The sequence below is a fragment of the Lissotriton vulgaris genome, chromosome 7, assembly GCF_964263255.1.
Source record: "Lissotriton vulgaris chromosome 7, aLisVul1.2, whole genome shotgun sequence".
In the NCBI taxonomy this organism is placed as follows: domain Eukaryota; kingdom Metazoa; phylum Chordata; class Amphibia; order Caudata; family Salamandridae; genus Lissotriton; species Lissotriton vulgaris.
In genome coordinates, this window is record NC_141695.1 from 1,681,192,831 (window position 1) to 1,681,217,413 (window position 24,583).

At 46.0% G+C, this 24,583-nt stretch overlaps 1 protein-coding gene across 1 annotated transcript in view; it reads left to right on the forward strand.

Moving 5' to 3' along the window:
• The window catches only part of PRPF6 (pre-mRNA processing factor 6), a 214,455-nt gene that overhangs the window by 51,595 nt on the left and 138,277 nt on the right, over positions 1-24,583 (forward strand). The window contains exons 5-7 of the mRNA XM_086932789.1: positions 3,240-3,416; positions 3,513-3,668; positions 15,797-15,891. Coding sequence (XP_086788915.1) covers positions 3,240-3,416; positions 3,513-3,668; positions 15,797-15,891 — 428 coding nt within the window. The remainder of the gene's footprint in view (positions 1-3,239; positions 3,417-3,512; positions 3,669-15,796; positions 15,892-24,583) is intronic.

A 24,583-nucleotide genomic window follows, 5' to 3' on the forward strand; every position in this document is an offset into this window, starting at 1 on the left:
AATTACCACACCTCTTACATAGGATTTGAAAACTTCACATTGTGTGGCATATTTTGCTACGGAGCCTAGGTTCTGTTGAAATTGTTCTAAAATCACATCACATAACTTATCACGAAACAAAGTCTGGCAGTAAATGCACAGGAATCTTCAGTTTGAACGACTCAATCCTAAACAAAGTACAGACATCAGTATTTTCACTAGGCAATGATCTAAAAGGCTGCAGGGCATGTAAGTGATTTCTGAAACCCAGAGTACTATCCCCTGTTGTCAGGCATACGTTTAGAAGCAACAATGTGTAGTGAGGTTAGTAAAAAAAGGAGTAACACCTCTCATCTCGATGATGCTGCTTCCACACATCGATCATGCTTGATAGATTTATAATGTCTTGAACCGCATCTACTGCTCAGGAGTTGTGAGAGCCTCTGTAATGGGAGATATCCAAGTTCGTACCTGATTAAAGTCCCAACACCATATTACTGCCTCAATTTCAGTATATCTAATCAATATCAGTATGTTATCGAAGAACGTGGGTTCATCTGCGTGTTGGGTACATATATTAATTAGCACTACAGAGTGTACCTGCCATTCAGGTCTTCTATTCTATCTTCTGGATAAGTCTACGGTCCAGTGAGCTAGGCATTAAAATGCACACCTCTCTCGAGTAAGTACTACAAGAGGAGATGTATAATTGTTGACCCTATTGTCTCGAGTAAGCTGCAGGGCTTCTAGGACTTTTCTTGTAAGCATAGTAATGCCCACCATATGCCTATTCAAGTATGCCAATACTCCTCTCCCATTTTGAGGAGCATGTATCCCAATATATTCCGTAATTGGAAAGGTAGTGTTTTACTTCTAGGGATCAAATGGTAGGAATTTTAATGTGTCATACCTGTGAAGTCCAGTCATAGAGTCAGTCATATAAACATCTGTTTATGACAATATGTTGGTACTAGTTCAAATATCACAACTACCTTCCTCCCCCACCAACAGTAATCTCCTCTACTGTCAGTGCCATCAATCCCATTACAAAATCAGAACCAATCATCGAAACAGAACAAAGGGTATACATGCCAGAGCGGAGAGGTATGTCAGCCAAGACCTGCAATTTCTTAAACGTATTCCTGAGTGAATTGCTACCCAGCATTGTTCAAGTTAGTCCCACCCATTGCAAGAGAATATTGTTCGTTAAAGGGCTCTCATGTGGCGTGGGGAATAAAAGCTCTGTGGTCTCATCTTCTTTCTGCATTGCGGGGGGGGGGGGTCTTGTTTCTTCAGCGGTGACTACGGTCATTGTCGGCCCTGTGTACTCACCAATTTATTGCAGAGCATATGAGCAATTGTGGCATCTGCAAAGCCATGAGTTGTTCCTTCAAGTTCTGCATTTAGCCTTGCCGAGTAGAGCATTGCATATTTTATGCCCTTTATCGTAGTATATACACTTCACCACCTGGAATTTCCAACATGGATTTCCGGATGGCCATAGTAAAATCTGGGTATGTAGACAAAGTGGAGCCCTGATACTGGAATGGGCCCTTTTCTTTCGCCAGTCAACACAGGGTCACGGTCTCTGAAATTAAGCAGTCTTGCAACAAGTGTTCGAGGGGGTGCTCTAGGCGGCCACCTGGGACCCAGCGATTGGTGCACCTGTTCCACCAGAAAAGGTTTTGAGAAACTGGACCGACCGAACAAGTCAAATAATAAGTGCTCTGCAAAGGTAGCTGGTTGACCCCTGTTTGTCTCCTCCGCAATGCTTATGATTTTTATATTATTCTATGATCACGCTTCCAGATCTTAATTTTTGGCTGTGATGGAAGGGACCAACTTCTTCATTTTAAGTAATCTATTGCAGGTCATCGAAGTCTGATGCTCATCCCCATCCAGTCTGACGTTTTGGCGATCCAGCCTTGCCATTAGGTGATCACGTTTTGATGTCATTACATCTCTCTTGATCTTTATGGAGCAAAGGCAGGCATTGAGCTGTAAGAGCAGTGTTCTTGTGTTGTTGGGACAATACATCCAGCCAGATCGAGCCCTCCATTTCACCCATAGGTTCAGATGCTTTTATTGCACGTTAAGTTTTCAGTTGTTCAGAAACCTACTTGCTGTTCCTGGTTGTTTATCCCCATGCAATCACTTTGTTGGGGTTTATGATTAAAGAAAGTGTGTGCGTATCTCGCTGCTATATGGCAGTTGTCAGGGTACTCCTTTGCACTGCTCTTCGTTGTGCAAGCCATGCATGATGAACACAACCATGACCAGCGTTATGGCCAATTATCACCAATCAAAATGGCGATGTGGCGGTCACCTATGCGTGCAATATGCATCTTTGTTATACATGCCCATGTCCTCATCAGTGGTACAACCATGCTATCAAACCATCACTTAAGGGCATTAACAATCGGACATTCACAACTGTTACTTTTAATGCTCCTCCAGCTCTGCAAATTATTTATGCCAAGCAGTCCCCCCCCCCTTAAGGCAATCCCATGAAAATCCCAGCCGGTAACATCTCATCTGTATTGACTCCAAGGATGGATATCACACTCTGCTATGGGTGCTCATCCGGTTTGGACTGTTAATATTTATATGGAGTAAATATGTGGCCGGAGGGAGGGGGTGACACTCGCCATAAACCAAACCCCAGTGAGAAGCCTGGTGGTCCAGGGCCACAATCTTCCAGCAGGCCCCAGACCACCTTGTGCTGTTTACTGGAGTAGCCCCAGGGTTGACACACAATGGGAACCAATATGTGTGTGCCATAAAAAGCAGGCCACACAGGATCGCCGGGGTAGGCGCAAAGCCCTGGGTGGAGCCAGGGAACAACCTGCTAGATAATGCGATCGGGAGGCACGGTGACCTCAGGCTCACTGGCTACCCCTCTTGCAGACCCGCCTAGGAGGCTGCCTGTGCTCATATGCCACTGTGGGCAGCTCTGCTCGTGTTCGTCCTTAATGTTTAGTTTGGGGCCCTCCACCTCCGGGCTTCCAGCACTCTGTGCCTCCTTTCCTCCTTAATTGTGTAGGAATTATTTCTTCAGTGCCGTGCCTGGTTGAAGTGTGATGAGCTCGATTGTGGAGCTTCTCTGTCATGCTGCCACCATATCCCCTATGAATATTGTGTAATTGTGCAATTTCACTTTTTAATCTAGTCCTCAACCTTTTGGCATTGGGGAAATAGGAGGTTATTCATGTGGTTGGATATTCACTTTGCTTTTGTTCTGGTGCTACTGTCCTTTGTAGAGGAAGCTGGCTGAGGTGACTGAAGAAGAGTGGATGAGTATCCCAGAGGTCGGCGATGCCAGGAATAAGCGACAGAGAAACCCACGTTATGAAAAACTCACACCCATCCCGGACAGCTTCTTCGCAAAGGCCTTACAAACTGGAGAGAACCACACATCTGTTGACCCCCGACAATCGGTTAGTTTCAAAGGGTTGTGGTCCAAGGTACAGCAGATTTCAGGTGGCAGTGATTGGTTGCTTAACCCCCTTTATTTGTCATTATTCTTTATTCAGCAATTTAGTGGGTTGAATAGCCCATTTCCAGGGGGCCTGAACTCGCCGTATCCTGGCGGAATGTCACCAGGCCTGATGACGCCCGGCACAGGTGAACTTGACATGAGGAAGATTGGGCAAGCCAGGAACACCCTCATGGATATGCGGCTAAGTCAGGTAAGAGAGTTCCTCTTCTTTTTGGCAGACCAGTATATCTGATTCATTTTGTGTTTTAGACGGAGACTATGGGCTTCATGCACGTATGTTTCATTTTGAGATTTCCTAATAGCGAATGTTTACGATTCTCTATTAGGAAATCGCAAACACCTATGTTCTAATTTGTCATTGACAAATTTAGTGATTCCTAATGGGGTCACAGATGAATTACCTCATTAATACTCCTGAGGTAGATCACAACCTGTGACCCATTGAGAATATCTAAAAACACAGGTATGGTGGCCAGCTGGGGACATCAGACCACCATGTCTGTGGTTGCTTTTAAATAACACAACTGTAGGCAGTGGTCTGTGGGACAGCCTGCTCTTAAAAAACGTTTTTGCATGCATTAACAAAGGGGAAGAGGTCTCCTGGGCACCCCTTCCTTTTTGTGAATGAGTTACCACCTACTTCAAGTAGGCAGTAAAATATAAATGTTTCGCAACTGCATTTCGGTTGCAAAACATTTGTACATAGCACTGTTAGTCACTATTAGGAAGAGACGTCTTTAACGCACCCCTGCCTAATAACAAATCATTGACCCATTTTGCGATTTGGTAATAGGTAACTTAATCGCAAAATGGGTTTGGTACATAGGAAAATGCATTTTTTTTGGGTTGCAAATGGCCGATTCTGTGAGTCGGTCCGTGATAGAAATGCAGCTTAAAGATATGACTTTTAAACTGAAGCTATGCTGTGATAGGAATACACCTTAAAGGTGGGATTTTTGGGACACCTGGGTTTGGTTACCGTGAACTGTTCAGGGTTGTGTTTTTTCACTTTTTGCGCATGTATAGCCACTCATGTAATGCTATTATTTAACAAGCATTTACAATGCAATGGTTTCGCCTTTGGAAAAGTTAGAGTTATTGGCATTGCTCATGACATTTCTTTTTTTTTTACTTATAAATAAATGGCATTGTTATTTATATTGCCAACAGCTCTCACAGCCCACACAGCTCTCTCAGCCCACACAGCCCACAGCCGACACAGCCCACACAGCTCTCAGCCCAACACAGCCCACACAGCTCTCAGCCCAACACAGCCCACACAGCTCTCAGCCCAACACAGCCCACACAGCTCTCAGCCCAACACAGCTCTCAGCTCTCTCAGCCCACACAGCTCTCAGCTCTCTCAGCCCTCACAGCCCACACAGCCCACACAGCCCTCTCAGCCCTCACAGCTCTCAGCCCAACACAGCTCTCAGCCCAACACAGCTCTCAGCCCAACACAGCTCTCAGCGCTCTCAGCCCACACAGCCCTCACAGCCCTCACAGCCCTCACAGCCCTCACAGCCCTCACAGCCCACACAGCCCACACAGCCCTCACAGCCCACACAGCCCACACAGCTCTCACAGCCCACACAGCTCTCACAGCCCACACAGCTCTCACAGCCCACACAGCTCTCACAGCCCACACAGCTCTCACAGCCCACACAGCTCTCACAGCCCACACAGCTCTCACAGCCCACACAGCTCTCACAGCCCACACAGCTCTCACAGCCCACACAGCTCTCACAGCCCACACAGCTCTCACAGCCCTCACAGCCCTCACAGCCCACACAGCTCTCACAGCCCACACAGCTCTCACAGCCCACACAGCTCTCACAGCCATCCGCCCACACAGCTGTCACAGCACAGCAGTTGTTCTCAGTGCAAGTGTGCACTGAAGCAGGTACTGTAGTAGAATTGGCCTATACCATGTACTGCACTGTGACATTTACACAGCACTTCATCCCCGGGCTGTGGAGCGCTCTGGTTTGCACGGAGATCCTAGGTGCAAAGGTTTAAGATGGCGCGGGTTCGAGCGTGACCAGTGCCTGTGATGCTGGGTGACGCGTGTGAGGTCTGGAGATGGGGACTCTGCGCAAGCGCAGATCGGCCCTCTTACGTGGCTGGTTATAATATACTACTTTGCACAAGCGCAGACATGCCCTGCCTCTTACATGGCTGCGCAGCCAAGTTTTAATGTGCTCCATTTTTTTTTTTGCTGTTTGCAAAGTCCTCTTATTCCTGCTGGCACGGAGTGGTGCATCTTCGGCGTTTCACCCTGTGCGAGATTTGTTGAAGGAAGGAACAGATAGGAGAGGGGCTGCTCCATGACACTGTGGTTTCCTTGACAGTGGTTGCTCACTTTTTTTTGCTGGGGGAACGAACAGACAGGCTGACATTGCAGCACGCACACAGAAAGACGGACCTTAGACACTGCAGGCACACAGACAGACAGAGACTGCAGGCACACAGATAGACGGACACTGGAGGCACACAGACAGACAGACGGACCTCGGACACTGCAGACACACAGACAGGCTGACATTGCACGCACACAGACAGACGGACACTGCAGGCACACACACAGACAGACGGACCACGGACACTGCAGGCAGGCAGACAGCCGATCACCGCAGGCACACAGATAGACGGACATTTCAATCAGACAGATGGACACTGCAGGCGCACAGACAGCGGGACACTACAGGCACACAGACAGACGGACACTACAGGCACACAGACAGACGGACACTACAGGCACACAGACCGACGGACACTACAGGCACACAGACAGACGGACACTACAGGCACACAGACAGACGGACACTACAGGCACACAGACAGACGGACACTACTGTTTTCAACCTTAGCTCTGTGGTTATTAAAGCTTGCGGTGTCAGTGCTGAGGGATGGTCGAGTCCTTGGCGATGTGGGGAAAATAAAGTACCTATAAAGCATATCATGAACGGTGCATGACTCATAAGTGCAATTAAACAATATCTTAGGCGGACTACTACAACTGATGTCCAATCACATGCTGTGCTTCTGACAACCAACATGTGTGCGTAGCCGGAGCAACTCTATGTAGTACCCCTGATGATCACAGAAGGTCTCGCAGCAGATGGGCTATCAAGCCAGACCTAAAAAGGGGGTAAACGTACAGGAATCTCCTAGGTCATGTACTTTTACTTTCATTGTTCAATAGTGAATGGAGCGTAATGACGAAGTAAGCAATATATCCGGGTAAAATGTATCACAAATGGAGATTTATTACTAGAAGTCGACACAAAGAAGGGTAGTTACAAGCAGAAATTCAGTCCATAGCTGTCTTCATATAGAGCAAGATGTCCAATGCAGACGGCTGAAAGGAACTGACCACAGCACGTATCAAGCCATACCTGCGCATATCGATGTGGCACAAGAAGTGGGTTGTACGAAGTAAGTCCACTGGCAATAAACCCCCACCAGGAACACGTTGACAGCAGTTCAGCACTACTTCTTCGCTCTTCCAGCTGACTGGTAGAATATACTGCACATTACTTCACAGACACTATAGACACAGTCAGCAGACACTAGATACACAGCATACAGGGCACACCCCTCCCTCTGTCCAACAAGCACAAGTAGGCATCCTTATTTACCACACTCACAAAGCAAACCATGGTGAGAAGCATGTGACAGCCCCATCCTGCCCACGGTTTATACCTAGCATGGAAAACAAACACAATACACACACAAATACACCACAAACACAATGTAGCCAAAACAATCATCATGGGACTACGTAGCTTGCTCATGAATTGCACACCCTCTGCAATGGTGCACGTGACCCACAGCCTGCCTATTAACTACAACTAGTCCAAGCAAATCATGCTGTGATCCATTGACTGTCCATGATTCAACCACAACATGGTGCAATGCAACACATGGGACCCACAGTCTGCCCATGACTTAAATACAGTAAAGACATGACACAAGCAAGCCCACGACTTATACACAAACATAACACGATGTAAGCGACTACACAGTCTGTTTACATGTTGCTCACAGTTTGACTTAAGAAAAAAAAACACAACTAGCCTGTTCAAGACGTAAACTTAACATGCAGCACATGATCCAAAACTGAATATGTGACGTGAAGATACACATGAAACGAGCCCATGACCAAGCCTGACTAACAGCGAGAACTTGCAGCTCCCCAACATGCATGCCAAAGGTACCCGATAAAATCAGAAGCAGTATGTCCATGCGCTTAGCCAACATGCATGACACAAAGACACAAATCTAACCAGCATTCACCAACATACTGGATAAATATGTTCGCACTGTGCACTGTTACACTGCCATGCCCGAAACCTTTCATTCCTAAAATGGCATTCACAGCCCATAAAATAACCCAGAATTTTCAAATACCAATAAACAGTCAAGCAGACAGGCCCACACCATGCTTAAAAAGGGTGCCATTATGGCTTTCCTCTATAACATCCTGATATCTGTCATCTGTGAAGCTGCCACTTGGTGAACTCGCATACATTTACCAAACATTTCTGATTGTATATTCTAGCCCGTCAAGAGGCACTTGTGGGCCAAACTTCAATGGCTTTGTTCCAAACATCTGCATCATCTGCCCACTAGCCACTGCTTTGGGTAAAATGCATTTAAGTCTATAAAGAGCATTTGTATCTACAGATAAAATATCTGTTATTACTGACCCTGTAAGCATCTGTTCCTAGCGTGTTGTGCTATAGATCACATATGCGCACCCTCTTCCTCAGAAGCTGGCGATGTTCACACTTCTCTTTGACACTACCCTTGCACTACTCACCCACTGGACAGAAGGGAATCTAAGGTGTAGCCTGTGTCCCTATGTAGTGTGGACTATGAGCCGTGTCTTGTGAATCCAAGTTCTTAAAATAAAAACATGTTGCGACATCTGAGCCCACTACTTGATGACTGGAGTGGCAGAGCACGTGAATCTACAACAGTACATGCTAGCACATGTATTTACAGGGTGTCACATTTTACTTTTTCTGAAGTCATTGCTCTAAATAGCATTTAACTAACCATTACGGTTTGTTGGTGTGTTCAGAGCAATAGTTAGCTTGTTCATTTACTCCCTTGGAATAGAGTACGGTTGAATTGTTTTCTGACCTAATCATCTCCTGGTTGGCTCTGAAGCCATAATTATGCAAGAATGGGTTACACTTCTGCCATGTTGGATCGGAGCTTGTACATTTACATGACTCTTGACGTCATTCAAAAGAAACTAACGCTCCCTATAAACATGAAAGTGCTTTTAACTAGGTCTGCCCGTTTTTGTAACATTTTATTTGCTGTTTGTTTTCCCTTAACCTTTTCTTATTTGTAGCCAGATCCCTAGAACTGTGCCTTTTGATATGAATTGAAATTTAAAGAGTGGATTTTGTAATTGTAAGCATTCGACTGCCAGAGATCAGGTAGGGTAGTGGCGAGAGGCTTAATTCCTACAGACCAGTCGTCCAGTTTTTCTCTTAGGCAGTTTCAAGACCTCCTTAAAATACTCGGGGCTCACCTACAAGCTGTTGAAAGCTCATTGTGGTATCATTTGTGCAAATTCAAGCTAACACGCATAGAAAACGCAGACAGTAAACCTCTATTTTGTGCTTCATGCTCTGAGCACCCAGCAAACAAAATATATTTCACAGGTTTAGAATGTTACAAGTGTTTTACCGTTCCTGTGGAGTTAATGTGGCTATTAAAGGAGGTTTTTTTTGTACTTGCATGCCGCATTTTTAAGAGGATTTTTACGTTGTAGCTTGCACCTGGTTGATTGCCCTCAATAAAGATAAATCATGAAACTGAATTTAACCTTTTCTGCTTTATCATGTGCTGGCTGTCAGCCATAGGCATACGAGGGTTGTAATGTCCACAAATCCATACGGATATGTTTGGGCTTAATATACATGCTTCGACACTTCAGCCTCTCACAAAGCGGTTCAATCGCCAAGACCATTTCGGACTGAAGAAAGCGGTTAGTCACTCGCCTGACTCACGAGGGTAAGAGTCATGATGATTGATTCTTCTAGATGCTAAACATGCGCTTTTTCTCTTCCAAGCCCCGCTATTATTAAAATATCGGCAGAAGGGGAAGGGGGGGGCAACGCAGAGCGCGCTCTCGGCAAATCAAAACTCCATTCAGGCGGGTGATGGATGACGCTGCCCTGCCGGTGAACCCTCACTTTAATACAGAGGAAGTTATGAAAGCGACATCGATCACAAGGCCCTGCGAGGCGGGGCAGCCCCCGCAGCCCGCGGGGTGGCAGGCTGCCTGCTTTCCCTCTCAGTTCAAAATCAGGAAATTATAGCGTCAGTAGCGGAGGGGGGACAGGAAAGGAACCACTCACCTGGACTTCCTCGGCTGGCCGGCCCTCCGCTCCTGTCCGGTTAGCCCCCCACCCTCGCCCGCTTCTTCCTCCTTCCAAGTGAGGCGGCCGGGGTGGCAGCGCTGCAGGCCAGTCCCGCCTCGCTTCACCCGGGTGCTGCGGGAGTTCCTCTCTGGGCTCCCAGTCTGCTGTCACCCGGCCGGGAGCAGCGCAGACTTCCAGCGCTCGCCGTGGCTCCTCTTCTCGCGCTGGGCGGCGGGGGGGGCGGGCACTTCCGGCCGGCCGCGCTGGGATTGGCCGGCCGGCTGAAGAAACCCGCGGGCGGGACGGGATACCAATATTTGTTTGTGAGGACACGGGGGGGGCGGGAGAGGACGAGGGGGGCGGGCGGGAGAGGACGAGGGGGCGGGAGAGGACGAGGGGGGCGGGAAAGGACACGGACGTCGGGAGGGAGGAGGGAACAGCAAACACGGCCCGGCCGGACCAGACACGGGGGCGTTCCCGGCGTCGCGTGACGTCGGCAAAAGCCAAAGAATCTCGGGAACGCCCCCGTGTCTGGTCCGGCATTGACGGACGCCTCTCTGTTCCAATGGCTAGCCTCCATTTATGGAGCTAGCCAATGAAGCAGAGAGGCGTGTTCAAGTCACCCATACTAGAAACTACAGATTTCGCTGGAGGAGGAGCCTAACGGCTCCGCCCCCCAGCGAAACCTAAAAAGCAGACATGGTAGTGAACTGTATTGCAAGAGTATTGAGCACTTGAAGTTGATACTGCGGAAGAGGTGTGGTGCAACGGCCAGGGCGACTGCCTCCGGATCCTGGGGCTCACGGTTCGATCCCCATACCTGCGGCAGATCAGCCCAGCACCATGTGACTCTGGGCAATAGCTCGCTTAATCTTGCCGACGGACCCCCAGCGCCGGGATTCCTCTCCTGAGGTAGCTGTGCGCTCTACAAATACTGGACATTTACTGCATATGAGAATGTAATGGTATATATTATTAGGGACCATTCCAATATTGAAATGTTTGCTCTTGATGTTTCTACTGCTAAACCTCCCAATAAAGATCTATTGAAAACAAGCATTGGCATAGCCAATAGGGCTCCTTTGGGAGGTGTTATTAGTTTTGCTGAATATGAGGGCTCCATAAGTAATGCGTTGCAAAGTGTCTTGTAAATGTAAATTAACTACCCAATTGTAGCAGTTTACTGTTTTAGTGTAGTTGAATGCCCATTCAAGGGAGTTTGTGTCGTCTAGTCCACTATTATGCCTTATTAACCCTAAAAAAACGTAGTCAGTTAGTATTTTTTTATTTAAAAAGTAAACATACCTTTAGGCAGGAAAAAAAATCAGGTTATGGGCAGGCAATCCTGGACATCAACTTACTCGGCTAAGTAAAATGATGAACTGATTATAAATCAAAGAAGGATGGGTTTTTCATCTGGTGTCTACGCACTGAAGAGTGAAAGAACAGAATAACAATAAAATAGATTATAAATATTTTATTATTGGCAAAGACTTAATAGTTAAAAGGAGTGTGGGCTTGAGAGGCCTTCCCTAAGTTGAATGACTACGAGGAGTTCGAGGGAAGTGTAAAGATATAGGGCAAAATGGCTTGTCCAGTTCTCTCTTTGCCGGACTCCCACTTAGGTGAAATATGAGTTTTCCCTAGATGCAATCAAGGGTACAGCTTACAAAGTGCCGAAATGGTAACCATTTGGAGAAGAAACAAATCTTTATTTCCTCTTTATACACTTTGTTAACGATTCCATATTTAAAAAACTGTTTCTCTACTACGGTAGAATTGAGTTTATTTCAAAAGAGCAGACAGATTTAAAAACACTAAAATGTCTGAAAATAATTCGTTCGGTAGCGAAATATATTTATCATCCATTTATGTTCACAAAAATATTTATGTGCAGAGTTGCAAGGCGAGAGAAAACGTTTGCCTTTTGCTGGTTCCATAAGTTTATCATTCCTCTCACATTAACTACAGTTCACAAATTTCACTGAAGAGCCTTCAACATGAATTACAGTGCAGCGGGTGCAGGCAGGAGAAATGCAGCAGAAAACCTGTAGCCAAGTAGGCATTCCATGTCACCTGTGTCAATCCATGTATTCACAGACTGAGCACTGGTATTAAAGCATACATTTAATCTGAAATATAATACGCTTTCACAACGAAAAAAGGGAAAAGTATTTTCAGAGAAAATGTAAGCAGCATTACAATAACATTACTATTGTGATAAAATGTCAATTTTGCACAAGTGTGCCTGCATTCAATAGCATACCAATATCTCATTGTCTGATTGGCTGCGGGTCAAAAGGGTAGAGGTTCAGGATTCGCTGAAAAATATTAAACATATTTTATCCAGACCACCATTGCTATAAATGAAGCAGTGCTGAGGCGGTTTGAGGCTGCGTCAGTGTGATGAGAGGCAAAGGCAGCAGCGTGCTGGTTTGCAAACGCAACTAGAGACACATTTGGGGGGGCGGGGCTAATTCATTCTTCCAGCAATAGGCAGAGTGGAGATACAAGGGTTCCTTAACAAGTAAATGGTCTTTCAAAGACCTGGGAAGTACTCGGTGCGACTGCAAGGAGACGGTCACCAGCTCGGGAAGCTGTCTCAGCCTGGGCTGACACACACAACTTTGGGCAGGGGGTGAGGGGGGCTGAAGCCCTTTGAGCCCAATGGTTGTTGCGAGCCTGCTGGTTTGTTGTTTGTCTGGTAAAGACTTCAAAGCACTTGAAGGTACAACTGCTGAGACCTACCACATTCCTTCAAGGGAGATTCCCAAGGTATCAGTGCAAGTAAAATATGCGTAGTTGACACAAAATCACTTCAGCTTCTTTTCAAAATATTACAGGTTTACTTATAAGTGGCTGTACACAAAACAGACCTGGGCCCAGCAAATGTTTGTCAGGCTCTTTTCAAACACAGCAGATAGTCGAGATTAAATTAAATGTAACATGTGCACCATTGCCCATTTTTGGTGAAGTAAAAAGACATTTTGATGTGGAGTTGAAAGGAGTTCAAAATCTCTAAAGATGCTAAGCATTCACTTTGACTCAGACATGCCTGATGAGTAATTATATTCTATTTGTAAATCTGTGCACTCGTCACAGCTGTTGTGAAGGTTCTATGACTTTTTTTTCCTGCAGATTTATATAGCGCAAACTCGACCCAAAGGAATTGGAGCGCTTTACACGATTTATGGATTTTAATATTTTCCTTTCGCAGAAAAGAAAGGCGATTAGTGTAGCATCAGAGTGAGCAGGCATTTCCGGATTAAAAGCAGTCTCAACAAATAAAAGAATTCCAGACAAACACGTTCAATGCCGCAAAAGAATCTGTAAGTAAACGTGCACTCTGGTCTTGGGGAATCCCTCAGCACACAGGGGAATCGCACCACAGAGGCACACATATGTGGATGTCTGCTTGTGCCCCGGGGGCACCGGACAGTGCACAAACAACACAGGAGCACACAAAGAGGTCCCTGCTTGTGCCCCGGGGGAAAGATGCAGTGCTCGCTTGATCTGAGCGTGAAAGTGACAGAAACACATGATCGGAGCTGCAACTGAGCTCTTCGGTAACAGCAGCATACAAACCCAGAGCAAAATAACCAAATTATTTATTTATTTATTTATTTATTTATTTTAATTTCTTGTATAGCGCAAGAATCGACCCCATACGGGGTATCTCCGCGCTTTTGCTCGCAATGTGGCATGGCAGGTGTTACAAAAAATTGAAGTTATCGACTGATAGTTAGTTATTTATTCTTCCAGGAACAAGCTGGTTTTTTAATTTTTTCCTGAAGGCGGAGTGGTTGGGGGTTTGTCTAATGCAGGGGGGAAGGTTGTTCCATAGGTTAGGCCCTACCAGAGAGAAGGCTCTGCCACCTTGTCTGGTTTTTTTTTACCAGAGGAGTTTTTATTAGCAATTGATTGCTTGACCGTAATACTCTGTCAGGTTTGTAGAGTGGTAACTTTTGGGTCAAATAGTTGGGGGCTTTCCCAAACAGGCATTTGTGAACAATGCAGCAGATTTTAAATTATGCAAGCGACCTAAGTGGAAAATTTACCCCGACATTTCCAGTTTATCTTACCCCATTTAAAGAGACTACCCTCACTGCTTGAATTAAGTCCCCTTCGCTCAATGCAGTTGGAACCCTCCTGTTGTACATGTTCTCAGCTAAAGGTCGAAAAACAGTGGACTCCATCTGTAGTTGACGAGGAGGTTCACGCCTGCGAGCTCACGGCCTGCCCAGCTCGACGAGACAGAATGTAATTGTCCCGTAGAAACAACCGGCGCACGTTCGCGAGGGAGCACGCAGAGCTACAAATCACGCTCAGCACTCTGCGCTCCGGGAACAGGCAACTCCGGAACAGGTTACTTATCTATACCAGGGCAGCATGAGCAAAATAAATGGTGTTGTAAATATGGTGCATCTCTGTTCAATGAGCTTTCTTGCAAATGAGGGTTTGAGTGCAATGGTAATGTATTTAGAATGTTCATTGAGGCGGCGTAGCGCCTCCTCTGCAGCCACGAAAGGCCTCCGGGGCTGAGAGGGGTTCCTGTTGTGCTGCCTGTATACGAGCTTGAGCCATGCACTGGCGTAGAGGTCGCCATGTTGCCGTCTGGATGCAAGAGACTGCAGCATATCTGAGGGGGAGGGGCCCGGGAAATCAACCACCCAGCTATCAGTCGCTCTAAATCTCCTCGTGAAACTCTCCTCTGGGAGGGAGCAAGAAGCGCCAAAGCAGCATTAATTAACAGGAGAAGGAAAGTAAAACAAAACGAACCCGTGAGTGGTGCACGCGCTGCAAGGAATTTAAGTTACGCTGCAGGCAGTGTGGCGCCGTTGCTCGCTCCCGAGCTCCCTAGGCCAGGGAGAGAGAAGGTGGGACATGCACCTGCCTTTGGCCAATTGCGTGCTGTCTTTCTTAGAAAGACGCACGCAAAGGCCAATAGCTGGTGTTGGGAGGAAAAAAAAGCACACGCACGAGCGTGTGGTTGGAGTTTAAAGTCCTATCTAGAAGCCTCGCAGCGCATGCGCGCTGGGTCAGGCAAGACCTAAAAAGGGTGATTTTTCAAGCTGAATCTGTGATAGTTTTCACTAAGAAACTGGTTAGGCATTCAGATTGTGGATTTCCTCGTTGAGTATATGGCTTTCAGAATGAGGGAGTCATCTTGGCTCACCTTGTTGTAGGAACTTTCATGCTATACGAGTAATGAAACAACATTCTGAGGTTCCACCCTACAGAAGGAAATCCTATTTCTCCTGGTGTGTTTTTCATTGTGAGGGGATATGAGAGTAAAGAGCCTTGTATGAGTGCAGAACCTTGTGTGACATAACTGGCATTGGGAATGAGGGGTATCGGCGGATCTTGGTAACTCCAAGAAGTTAGGAGGACACCAGTTGATTTTTAGGTGTAGCCTGAGAGCACCATTATGAATGAAGAATGACTGTAGGGGATCAGTAACCTCACACCTGATTTCCCTCGTTATTCCCTCATTTTCTCGCTTTTTCCCCCAGAGATCTCTGCTGCGTTCAGCAAGCAGAGTCCTTTGATGAAAGACTCTCAATTCCTTGTAAACCCACAAGTCTAGTCATTTCAGTGGGCCCGTTAACTCATGGTAATTGCCCCATGGGAATTACAGGGCACTCTTTTCAAGACCCTTAATATTTACAAAAATCCGAAGTACTTTCCTAGATGCATGTGTTCCTCTGTCCTGAAAACAGAGCAAGTAATGTTCAGTACATGCCCTAAGTTTCTCCCGCACTATGATTTTTATTGTGGAAGTCATTTTGTTTTTCTGAGGATCTGGATGCAGCTTACTCTGTGATCAAGTCTATTTGTTTCTCTCTGTGGCCAGCTGCTAATGAAATGAAAATGCTTCTAATGATTTGTGTTGTGTGGCATCCCACCCTTTTCACGCATTGCTTTTTCACAGGTTTCTGATTCTGTGAGCGGCCAGACAGTGGTAGACCCAAAAGGGTATCTTACCGACCTAAATTCAATGATCCCGACACATGGAGGAGACATCAAGTAAGTGACGCAATTGTGAGTTGATTAATAAATCACCGTAGAACAGTGCGGCGCTGTTACTGAATCCCAGTTGATTTTAAATGATTAAGCCATTTAATTCCTACTCATCGGTGCTACGAGGTCAGTATCCAGGAGAAGGGCATTGAATTGTCGTAAACCTGCTTCAGTGGGCCAATAAGAATGTTATAATAATGCACATTTTTTTGTGAAGCCCTTCTTAAATTATCAAACAGATGTTGTAGCAGATGATACCATTACCTAGTTTATGATATTCATGTTACCATCCTAAGAAGGGTGGAAGGCTGAGCCTACGCAGCGCAGTGATACGAAGATTCTGGGTTTAAGTTGTGCAAAATGAATTACAATCACAAATTTATGTTCAGCAGCAGACTTACACCTGTGAGTATAGTCCATGCCACTCCACAAACTTTCCAGCATGACTTGTAGTATCCTGGTCTTACCACTTTGAGGTTCAGTTGTTTGACAAGGAGCAAACTCTTGTTGGTAGTATGCATGTGTTATGCTGCTCTAATGTTCTATTTGTAGTGGTGTTCTTGATAATACTCGAGATACACGGTGCTTGCAAAACCTATGCTAAAAAAAAAAATCCTGTTGTTTTGGCACTGACCAATGGCAACTTGACCCACTCCTCTTCAAAAGTTGCCATTTAATCAAATTTCACTGTGTTGCACAAGACTATGTACAATTCAATTTGGTGTGATGGAAGTCACGGGTGTCCCACTACCTCCTGAGGATCGACTTCCCACTAAGATTGTTAGGTCCTCTGGCAACGATTCACACTTAGTTTTAATGTGTAAATTAATTTCACATTGATGTCCTGAATATTTGGTATAGCTACAGCCCAAAGGGATTAACGATGGTCACACTTGTTTACACTTGTGTTTTGAAATTTGGTGAGATGGCAGAGGACAATGGGTAATTTTTGGATTAGAGGAGCATGGCATCCAGTATGTTTTGGATGGTGGGAGGAATAGGACATCAGAATTATTATGAATTGGTGGTGAAAAAGATGAAATGAGAAACCAGTGTAAGTTCTGGATTAAGGAGAAGCAGTAGAAACCACAATTGCACTGTTTGAGTAAATGATGAGTAAAAAAGAAAGTGAGAGAATGTGGCAAGAGCATAGAGTATTGCGCTAGGCTGCAGTCCTAGCATATATGCTGAAAGGGAGCAAACAATTATGTGGTTGTTTCTGTCTTGTGATCGACAACTATTAGTCTTTTATTCCCCTTTATCTGAAATTTGCTCCTAAATTTTTTAATTGATGCTACCTTTATTGGTTGCTGAGTCCCTTGCCTTCCCTTGTGTAGGGGGCATGTTAGTGACATTTGTGTACAATTTTTGCAGTCATATTTTTGGACATCCGGGGAATTCCGTGCAACAACCCAGAGCAAATGAATTACCAGGGACTGAACATCTCGTGTGTTGCAGTTCTGCTCAGGCTAGGAGTAAAGTCTGGACTCTCAGAAGAAACCTTGTAGCCTTTACCTGTGAAGAGAAGCAGAACTGAACAGCTTCCAGATGGAGGAACACGATCTTAAACCTGGGAAAACTTTCACAGGACCCTGCTGACTGGAGATTCAGGACAAGTTGATAAACCAAAACTGCAAATGGGCATTCGAATCCTGTAGCCCAGCTATGCTAGTGATACAAAGCTGATTAATCACAAGTTCGTAGAGTGTACAAAGACACTTTTGTCAAGTGAAATAAGTAATCTGCGCCGTATTTGGTGCCCTCCAAATCTACAAAGTGAACTGTATCACTCCTTTCCTCAGTCCCAGATTGATTAGGACATCTCCGCACATCCCTACATTGTGCCCAGTCTCAGCTGGAGGAGGCAATGCTAATTAGGAACATTTTGAAACCTGTCACTAGCCATTCATTTTCAAGACATATCATCATTTCTAGTCACTGTGGTTCCTTATCCATGGAGTCCATTTGACAGTTGAAATTGGTGAGTGAAGTCTTTGGAGTCTACTAGGTGCCGTCAGCTGGAGGATTATTTCAACTACAGCTGGTAAATTCCAGGATTCAGGCCTCTAAAGATAGGTAACCCTCTCAGGGACTTAATAGTTGGTACTGAATCGCTGTAGGAAAGAAGCACTTTTTTGACATGGCCAGCCCCACTTTTTGCCTCGTAGCTGATGGGGTTTCGACTGGAAGTGCACTGGGTTAATGCTAACCAGGTCCCCAATGCCAGATCTCTTTCCCAAAAGTTTACAATTGTTTTCCCCAATTGGCAAAACCTTTAGCACTCACTAAGTGTAAATGGTACCCCTGGTGCCTAGGTCCTGAGATACTAAAGAGGGTGCATAAATTGTACCACCCTGAGGGACCCCTCACCAAGCACATGCAAGGCTACCAATGCATGTTGTGTTTCTTGGTGCAGACAAAAGTAAAAACACGACATGTCACACATCCATGTGTGCCATGTCCCCTAACATTGCATGCTATATTTTTAAGTCACCCATACAGCAGTCCTGACAGCCCTAAGGCAGGGTGTTGAATATTACTTGTGAGGACATAACTGCATGAGAAGATATGCCTCTATGAGGGTCAGTCCTATTACTGCTGGTACAAGTGAACAGGGAACCCATTTTAAAACATTGGCTGGACACTTGTGAAAACGGGTTCCTCAGCTACTTGATGGCTTCACTGAAGATAGGGGGCTGCACTGAAGATAGGGATGTTGGGTATTAAACATCTCGTATTGATTAAACCCACACTGATTTCAGTGATAGGTTTGCCAATACATGCACCCAGAGGGCACCTTAAGGTGCCCCCTGAAAACCTACCAGCCTCTGGTGTGCTCCCTGACTGGTTTCTGCCAGCCTGTCACCCGAGATACTGTTCTGACCTCCTAGTGCGAGAGGCATTTTGCTCTCAAGGGAGCAAGAATAAAAACCTGTCCAGGAAGAAGGTGTTCCACACCCTTCAACAAGATGGCCTGCTGATTAGCCCTACTAGACCGGGAAGCTTCAAAGAGCTGCCGCCTTTGAAATGCGAATCTGGCTCTGCTCACAGGAGAGGAAGCTGCCCCCTTTGTCCAGAGCCCCCTTGGCACTTGGACAGGCAGTACAATTAACTAGTAAGGTAGGTGTGCCACCCCTAAGGTGGGCTAAACTGAGATGGACACACATTTTCAGAAGTAGCCATCTTTGTGATGGCATACATAGGAATTATGGGACAGAGTTATGCCCACTTCCCACAGGATGTAGTCATATCGGGGGCATAGTGACTTCAAGGGTCAGTTGCCCATTTGCTACTAACATACACTCCCCTAACGCCCCTAAAGAGGAGAGGAGAAGCAGCTGACCTGGTACCAACCCTGCTGGCCTGTCTGGATCCCTGGTTGAAAACTGCCTCAAAGTCCACTCGTCTTGCAGCTGTTGACACTAGAAACCTGGGAGGGCTGGCTACCTTCGAAAAAGACTCAACCTCCCATGAACATCAGACCTGTTATGAAAAAACTTTAAAAGAGAAGACTCCGAGGCCCCTGGAACAACCAAAATCCGACACCTGAAGCCACCACTGCATCCGTCTCCTTCGGACTGAGTTAAAGTGGACCACCAGTGTCGACAAGGTCCTTCAGAGCTAGAGTCCATCGTGGTTTCACCCCTCCTGGACTCCCCAATGTCGCCTACATCTTCTGCACACATGCCACCTCAACTGAGAGTACTGTGGTAAGGAAAAACCCAACGCCTAAGGACACCCCTGCACCTTTGCTCCTGGGCCTTAGAAAAGAGGACCAAAGGTGCCCCCCCACACCCCCCATTACCAAGCATCGCAAGGGTTAAGACCACTTTCTGGTTCAGCCCAACTGGCCTCCTGGCTATAGCCTGCAGCCTCTTTCCGCAGTGACCAATTTTCCTTGAAATACATTGGGCTCCCGACGCTGTTTTACACCCTGCACCCAGCCTCCCCCGGGCCGCTGGTGGTGTACTGCTGGTGCTGCCTTGAACCTTGCCCACCATTCACCTTAACTCCTGGAGATTGGTCTTGTAAGTTGCTGTACTATCTATACCTAGTTGCAGAAGCTGTTCTTTCTTCCATATGATAACATTTCAGAACTCAGAAATTGCACTGTGCCCACTTTTTAAAGTGAAAAGAAGTTATATTTAAAAACGTACTTACCTGACGATTTTTCTCTGATGCCTAAACATATATAAAGATACTTGCTATTTTTATAAATTGATGTGGATCTCCTTCTTGAGTTGTGTGTGTCATTTATTAATCATTGTGTGTATTTGCAAATGTATTGCACTCTTCTGTGTAAAGACTAAGGCTGCTCGACCACACTACCCCTGAATAGAGCCCTTTGGGATTGCATAGGAAGCCCCTGTTCACTCGTAAGGGAACCCCTAGACTTGTCACACGGTTTATCTGTATAACATCTTTTTAATATATTGCATAAAGAGCCATCTTCCTACCATTACAATTATATTTGCTCTTTCAAAAGACTGGGAACCAGTTGTGGTCTTAAAGCTGTTAGAAGCTCTTGTGCTATGTCCTGATTGGACACCTGTAACTACTCTTTTATTCACATTGACTTGGGCACCAAGACTCTGAAGGAACCCGAAACTACACCACTGACTACAGGTAGGAATTATGTTTGGGTGGTGGGTTTTGAGCTAAGGGACTTTCCCATTTTTTGGGTCTTGTCCAGAGACTCCTTTTAGCTGTCCGTTTGTGAAAGAACTCACACGGACCATACCAAAATTTGCAGTGGGCTCAAGGATTAAGTCTGTTGCTCGCAATTGGCTGGCTTTATTGTCCCTCTGATTTGCTTACTTCTCATTAGATGGCTTTCTTTCCTCTTCTTGTATTTGTCCCTCCCAAGGATAATAGCCTCTGTACCATCTTTTAAATTGAATTACATATCCTTCCACTACTCACATTCAGGGAGCTACTTATTTCTTTTTTCAGCAGTACTCCATGGGAGCGCATCCGTTTTATCACTCTTTCTCCTGTGTGCTTGTTCCCCATCAGATACCGTCTCCACCCTTTTGTTCCCTCCTTCATTTCAATACCTCCAGTCCCCACCTCATCCTTTGGTTCCCCCACAGCAGCCTCTTTGGTTTTATGCATCCCCAAAACTCAGCCACAGATGCTCAGTTGCTCTCCCAAGTCGCCTTCTCCCTATCACCCACTGTTCTATTAAAAACTTACTCCTCCCGTCCGGATCAGTATTTGTGGCACAAGTGGGGCCAGTGATAAACTAACACACAGTTTAGAATACCACTCAGTTACTTCTGACTATACACATTGATGTAAAATAAAGTATGTTTTGGATGGATGTGGGACAGACTGCACCAGATATATTTTTGTGATGCATCTTATTTGTCAGATGGGGTAGGCACCAGGTTTATTTTGGGTGGGGAAGGAAGAGCCAGGACATTGTGTTTATTTTGGATAGGTCAGCTGCACACTGCATATTATGAAGTATTCAGTACCGTGGAACCCTGTGTCTAATACGGATCTGCAACTCTCCTAATAGGTCTGTGGCATCAAAACCTCTCTGTCTCCGGCTTGCACATAGTAGGAATATTCCTTGATGGGTGGTCTGCAGTGTTCTGAGTCTATTTCGAGTCTGCATTTTAAATATATTTTAAGCTTTTGCGATTATCATACCTTATAAGAATTGATTTGTTTGATTGAAGCTTTAATGGTGGACGAAAGCCTGAGAAGATGCCTTTGGTAGGAGGACTCAATGTGATGAAGGAAGGGCATCTTTATTTGTTCCATGAAAACATCCACCTTGAAAGCATTTATGCCCTTCTTGGTTGTCTGGTTGCTCGCAGCCCAGAACCACATTTGCCGTAGGTAATAGATTTCTTGATAGTGGTTTCCTGACTGAGGTGGATTGTTGATTTAGTTCCTGGTGAGAATTGTACTCCTTCACTATTTGGCTCAGTGATTTGGCATAGATGATAGCCATGTATCTCTAACACTGATAGTCAGTTGTTGTCCCTTGAGAAATCATTCCTGAGGCTCCCCGTGTGATTTCAAGAATGTGGCCTTGCCCTGCTCTGATTGCGGTCATATTACGACAGATTTCATTGGGAGGAGATGGAGACACTTACGTAGTACCTCCCTGACGCCTTTACGGATGTGGGTGAGGGTTTGAGTTTGTTTTCCTGTAACGCCCTGCAGTCTGTCCTATTATGGCACTGTATACTGGGCAAAGTACATCCCCATCAGATAGTGTTGGAGTGCTCAGTCGAGCTCAGCACTCAACTTACACACATCACGATAATAAATGATTGTCCAACCCACTGATTGAGTTTGAGGAAGAAAAGTGCTTTAATGCTCACTAGAACTACAGACTACACACAGACATGAAAGAAGGCAAGCTTAGTTACCTAGCGCTAGAGTTCTCCCCGCAGTGGCCCCATTCCCCACTTTGGTGCAGGTGAGTCCCTCGCTTGGGCAATGCTTAGTGTATAAGTTCAGAGGCAGCTTACCCCAACACACTTGCAATAGCACTCAGTCTTTGGCCCAGTTATTGTTTCTCACTGAATATGTCTTCAAGTCTGTGGATCAGACTGGAATCTCGAGTTGCCCGGCTCTTCCCTGCTTTGAGGCCGGAGGATGAGCCGGAGGTTGATCTCGACCTCCTTTGCATTCACATCAACTGCTGCTTGGTGGAGTAATGGTTTATGGCTGGTTCTTTGGTGCACCGTTCAGTCCCCCCTGGGCTGTTCGTGCCTGGATCAGTGCCACCACCTATAGGGCAGGTTCTTGCAGCACGCAACTCATCGAGCACACCTTACAAGGTGGGAAGCAACGGCTCAGGTCACGCCATGTTCTCCGGTTGAGCAATGGTTCTGATAATGCCCCTGCTTCACTAATCTGGCATAGCAGCTCAAGGAAGGCTACAGTTATACGCGTTAGGTGCAGCAGCTTAGGTCACGCCGTCTCATTACCACTCGGACACAGCAGATCGAGTCACACTGCAGTTACGCTATTAAGATGCTATGACCCAGTGCATGCCAGGACTTCACAACTCTGGAGTTGAGGCTCGGGCCACACCACATCTTCACAACTTGGCCACAGTGGCTTAGGTCCTCCACAAATTCAGGCTCAAGGCACAATGGCTTAGGACAGGCTGCAGACTCCTATTTTGGCAAAGTGGCTGATGATTCCCGACAGGGGAAATAGTCTAGGGCCTGCTGACACCAGTGCATGCATATCGTTCTTTGTAGTCCTCAGTTTCTGAGGATCCACCACACAGGTGTCACGCTGCACTCTGCTCCTTCTGAGCAGTCACTCCTCTGGCAGGGTTGTCAGTCTCCTTCCCTCTCTCATCAGGCAGGTTCCTTCCCTCATTAGGCAGGTGGGCATTTATGCGCTTCTTTGTGCTGCAGGACAGATTTTTAGCTTTTGCTGCAAGTGGTAGACTCAGACAGTGCTTCATGAAGACTAATCAGCCACTCCAATTGCACAGTAAACGTCTAATCGAATTTCAAAAGGAGGCATGTCTGTTCTCCCCTCACTTCAGTGTCTTGGTTTCCTCCCTCCATCTATAGGAACGTTAACTATAAACTTCCTCTGTCTGGGGAAACAAAATCACCTATATGTTGTGAAATATGTCAGGCGTGGGGCATCCAAAATGGATCCCACTGGCCTTCATTACCCTGGCTCATTCATGCACCCAATGCATCTACCATGCACAACATGTGCTTAGGATTGTGATGTTAAAATCCGGGATATGGCATAGAGGTGGAACAATATGTGTGTCTACTCTAGTGAGACAGGTAAAAAGGTCTGGTCACAACTATGGAGTTGTAAAGCATAGTACACTGCCGCCACTGCTTCATGTACTAAACCAATGACAATACGATGTTAGTTCAATTAGAGGATGCTTGGTTTGTACCTGCATGTTACAAGAACAGGTCTGGTGCTTATTTATTACAAGGGACATGCCTAAAACTCTCTTATCACATACTAGTTTGGTGTGAAGGTAGGGCAAATTCAAACCTTAGGATACAAAATGCATACTGTTGGAACCTATACGGAGGAACATGACTGTACACCATGCATTGGTAATTCCCATCCCAACAAGGCACATAGTTAACTTTCACACAGATGGCTTTTGGAGTTTTGCATTGGTTCTGGACCATTTGCAAATGGTGTAAATGTGAAGTTGCTGTGACTGGAAGCAATGTTGTGATTGGCAGCATTATCATGCTCACAGGTATGAGTGAATCTTGCTGGGCCTCTCTTCATTCTTATTGCCACTTGCCTGTTTCCTGTTCTTTCCTTTGTGTTCTAAATCTGCTACTCGTTGCCTGTCCAGCTCCCTGTCCCCAGCATGAACTCTGCCCTTCCTTTCCCCTATTTTCTGCCCTCTGCTGCTACCTGCTTTCTTCAACCCGACCTCTCTCCTGCCTTCTACTGAGACTCCTCTCATACCTCTCCCACACTCCCTCGCACATGGCTATATCATGTGCCCAGCGCCCAAGAGTGGACTGACATTCCTTGATTGACCTGGGAATTATGTCTCTGGTGGTTGGCCTGGATGGCCATCATAGAGCTCTGCAAACTTTGAACATGAGCTTAGAAGAGCGGTCAGTGAGAGAGCAGCAATGGTTGGCACATGGGAAAGAGTCTTTGTGGCAATTATTCCTCATCACTCTTCCCTCTGCTTAGATCATGTTATTGCTAAGGC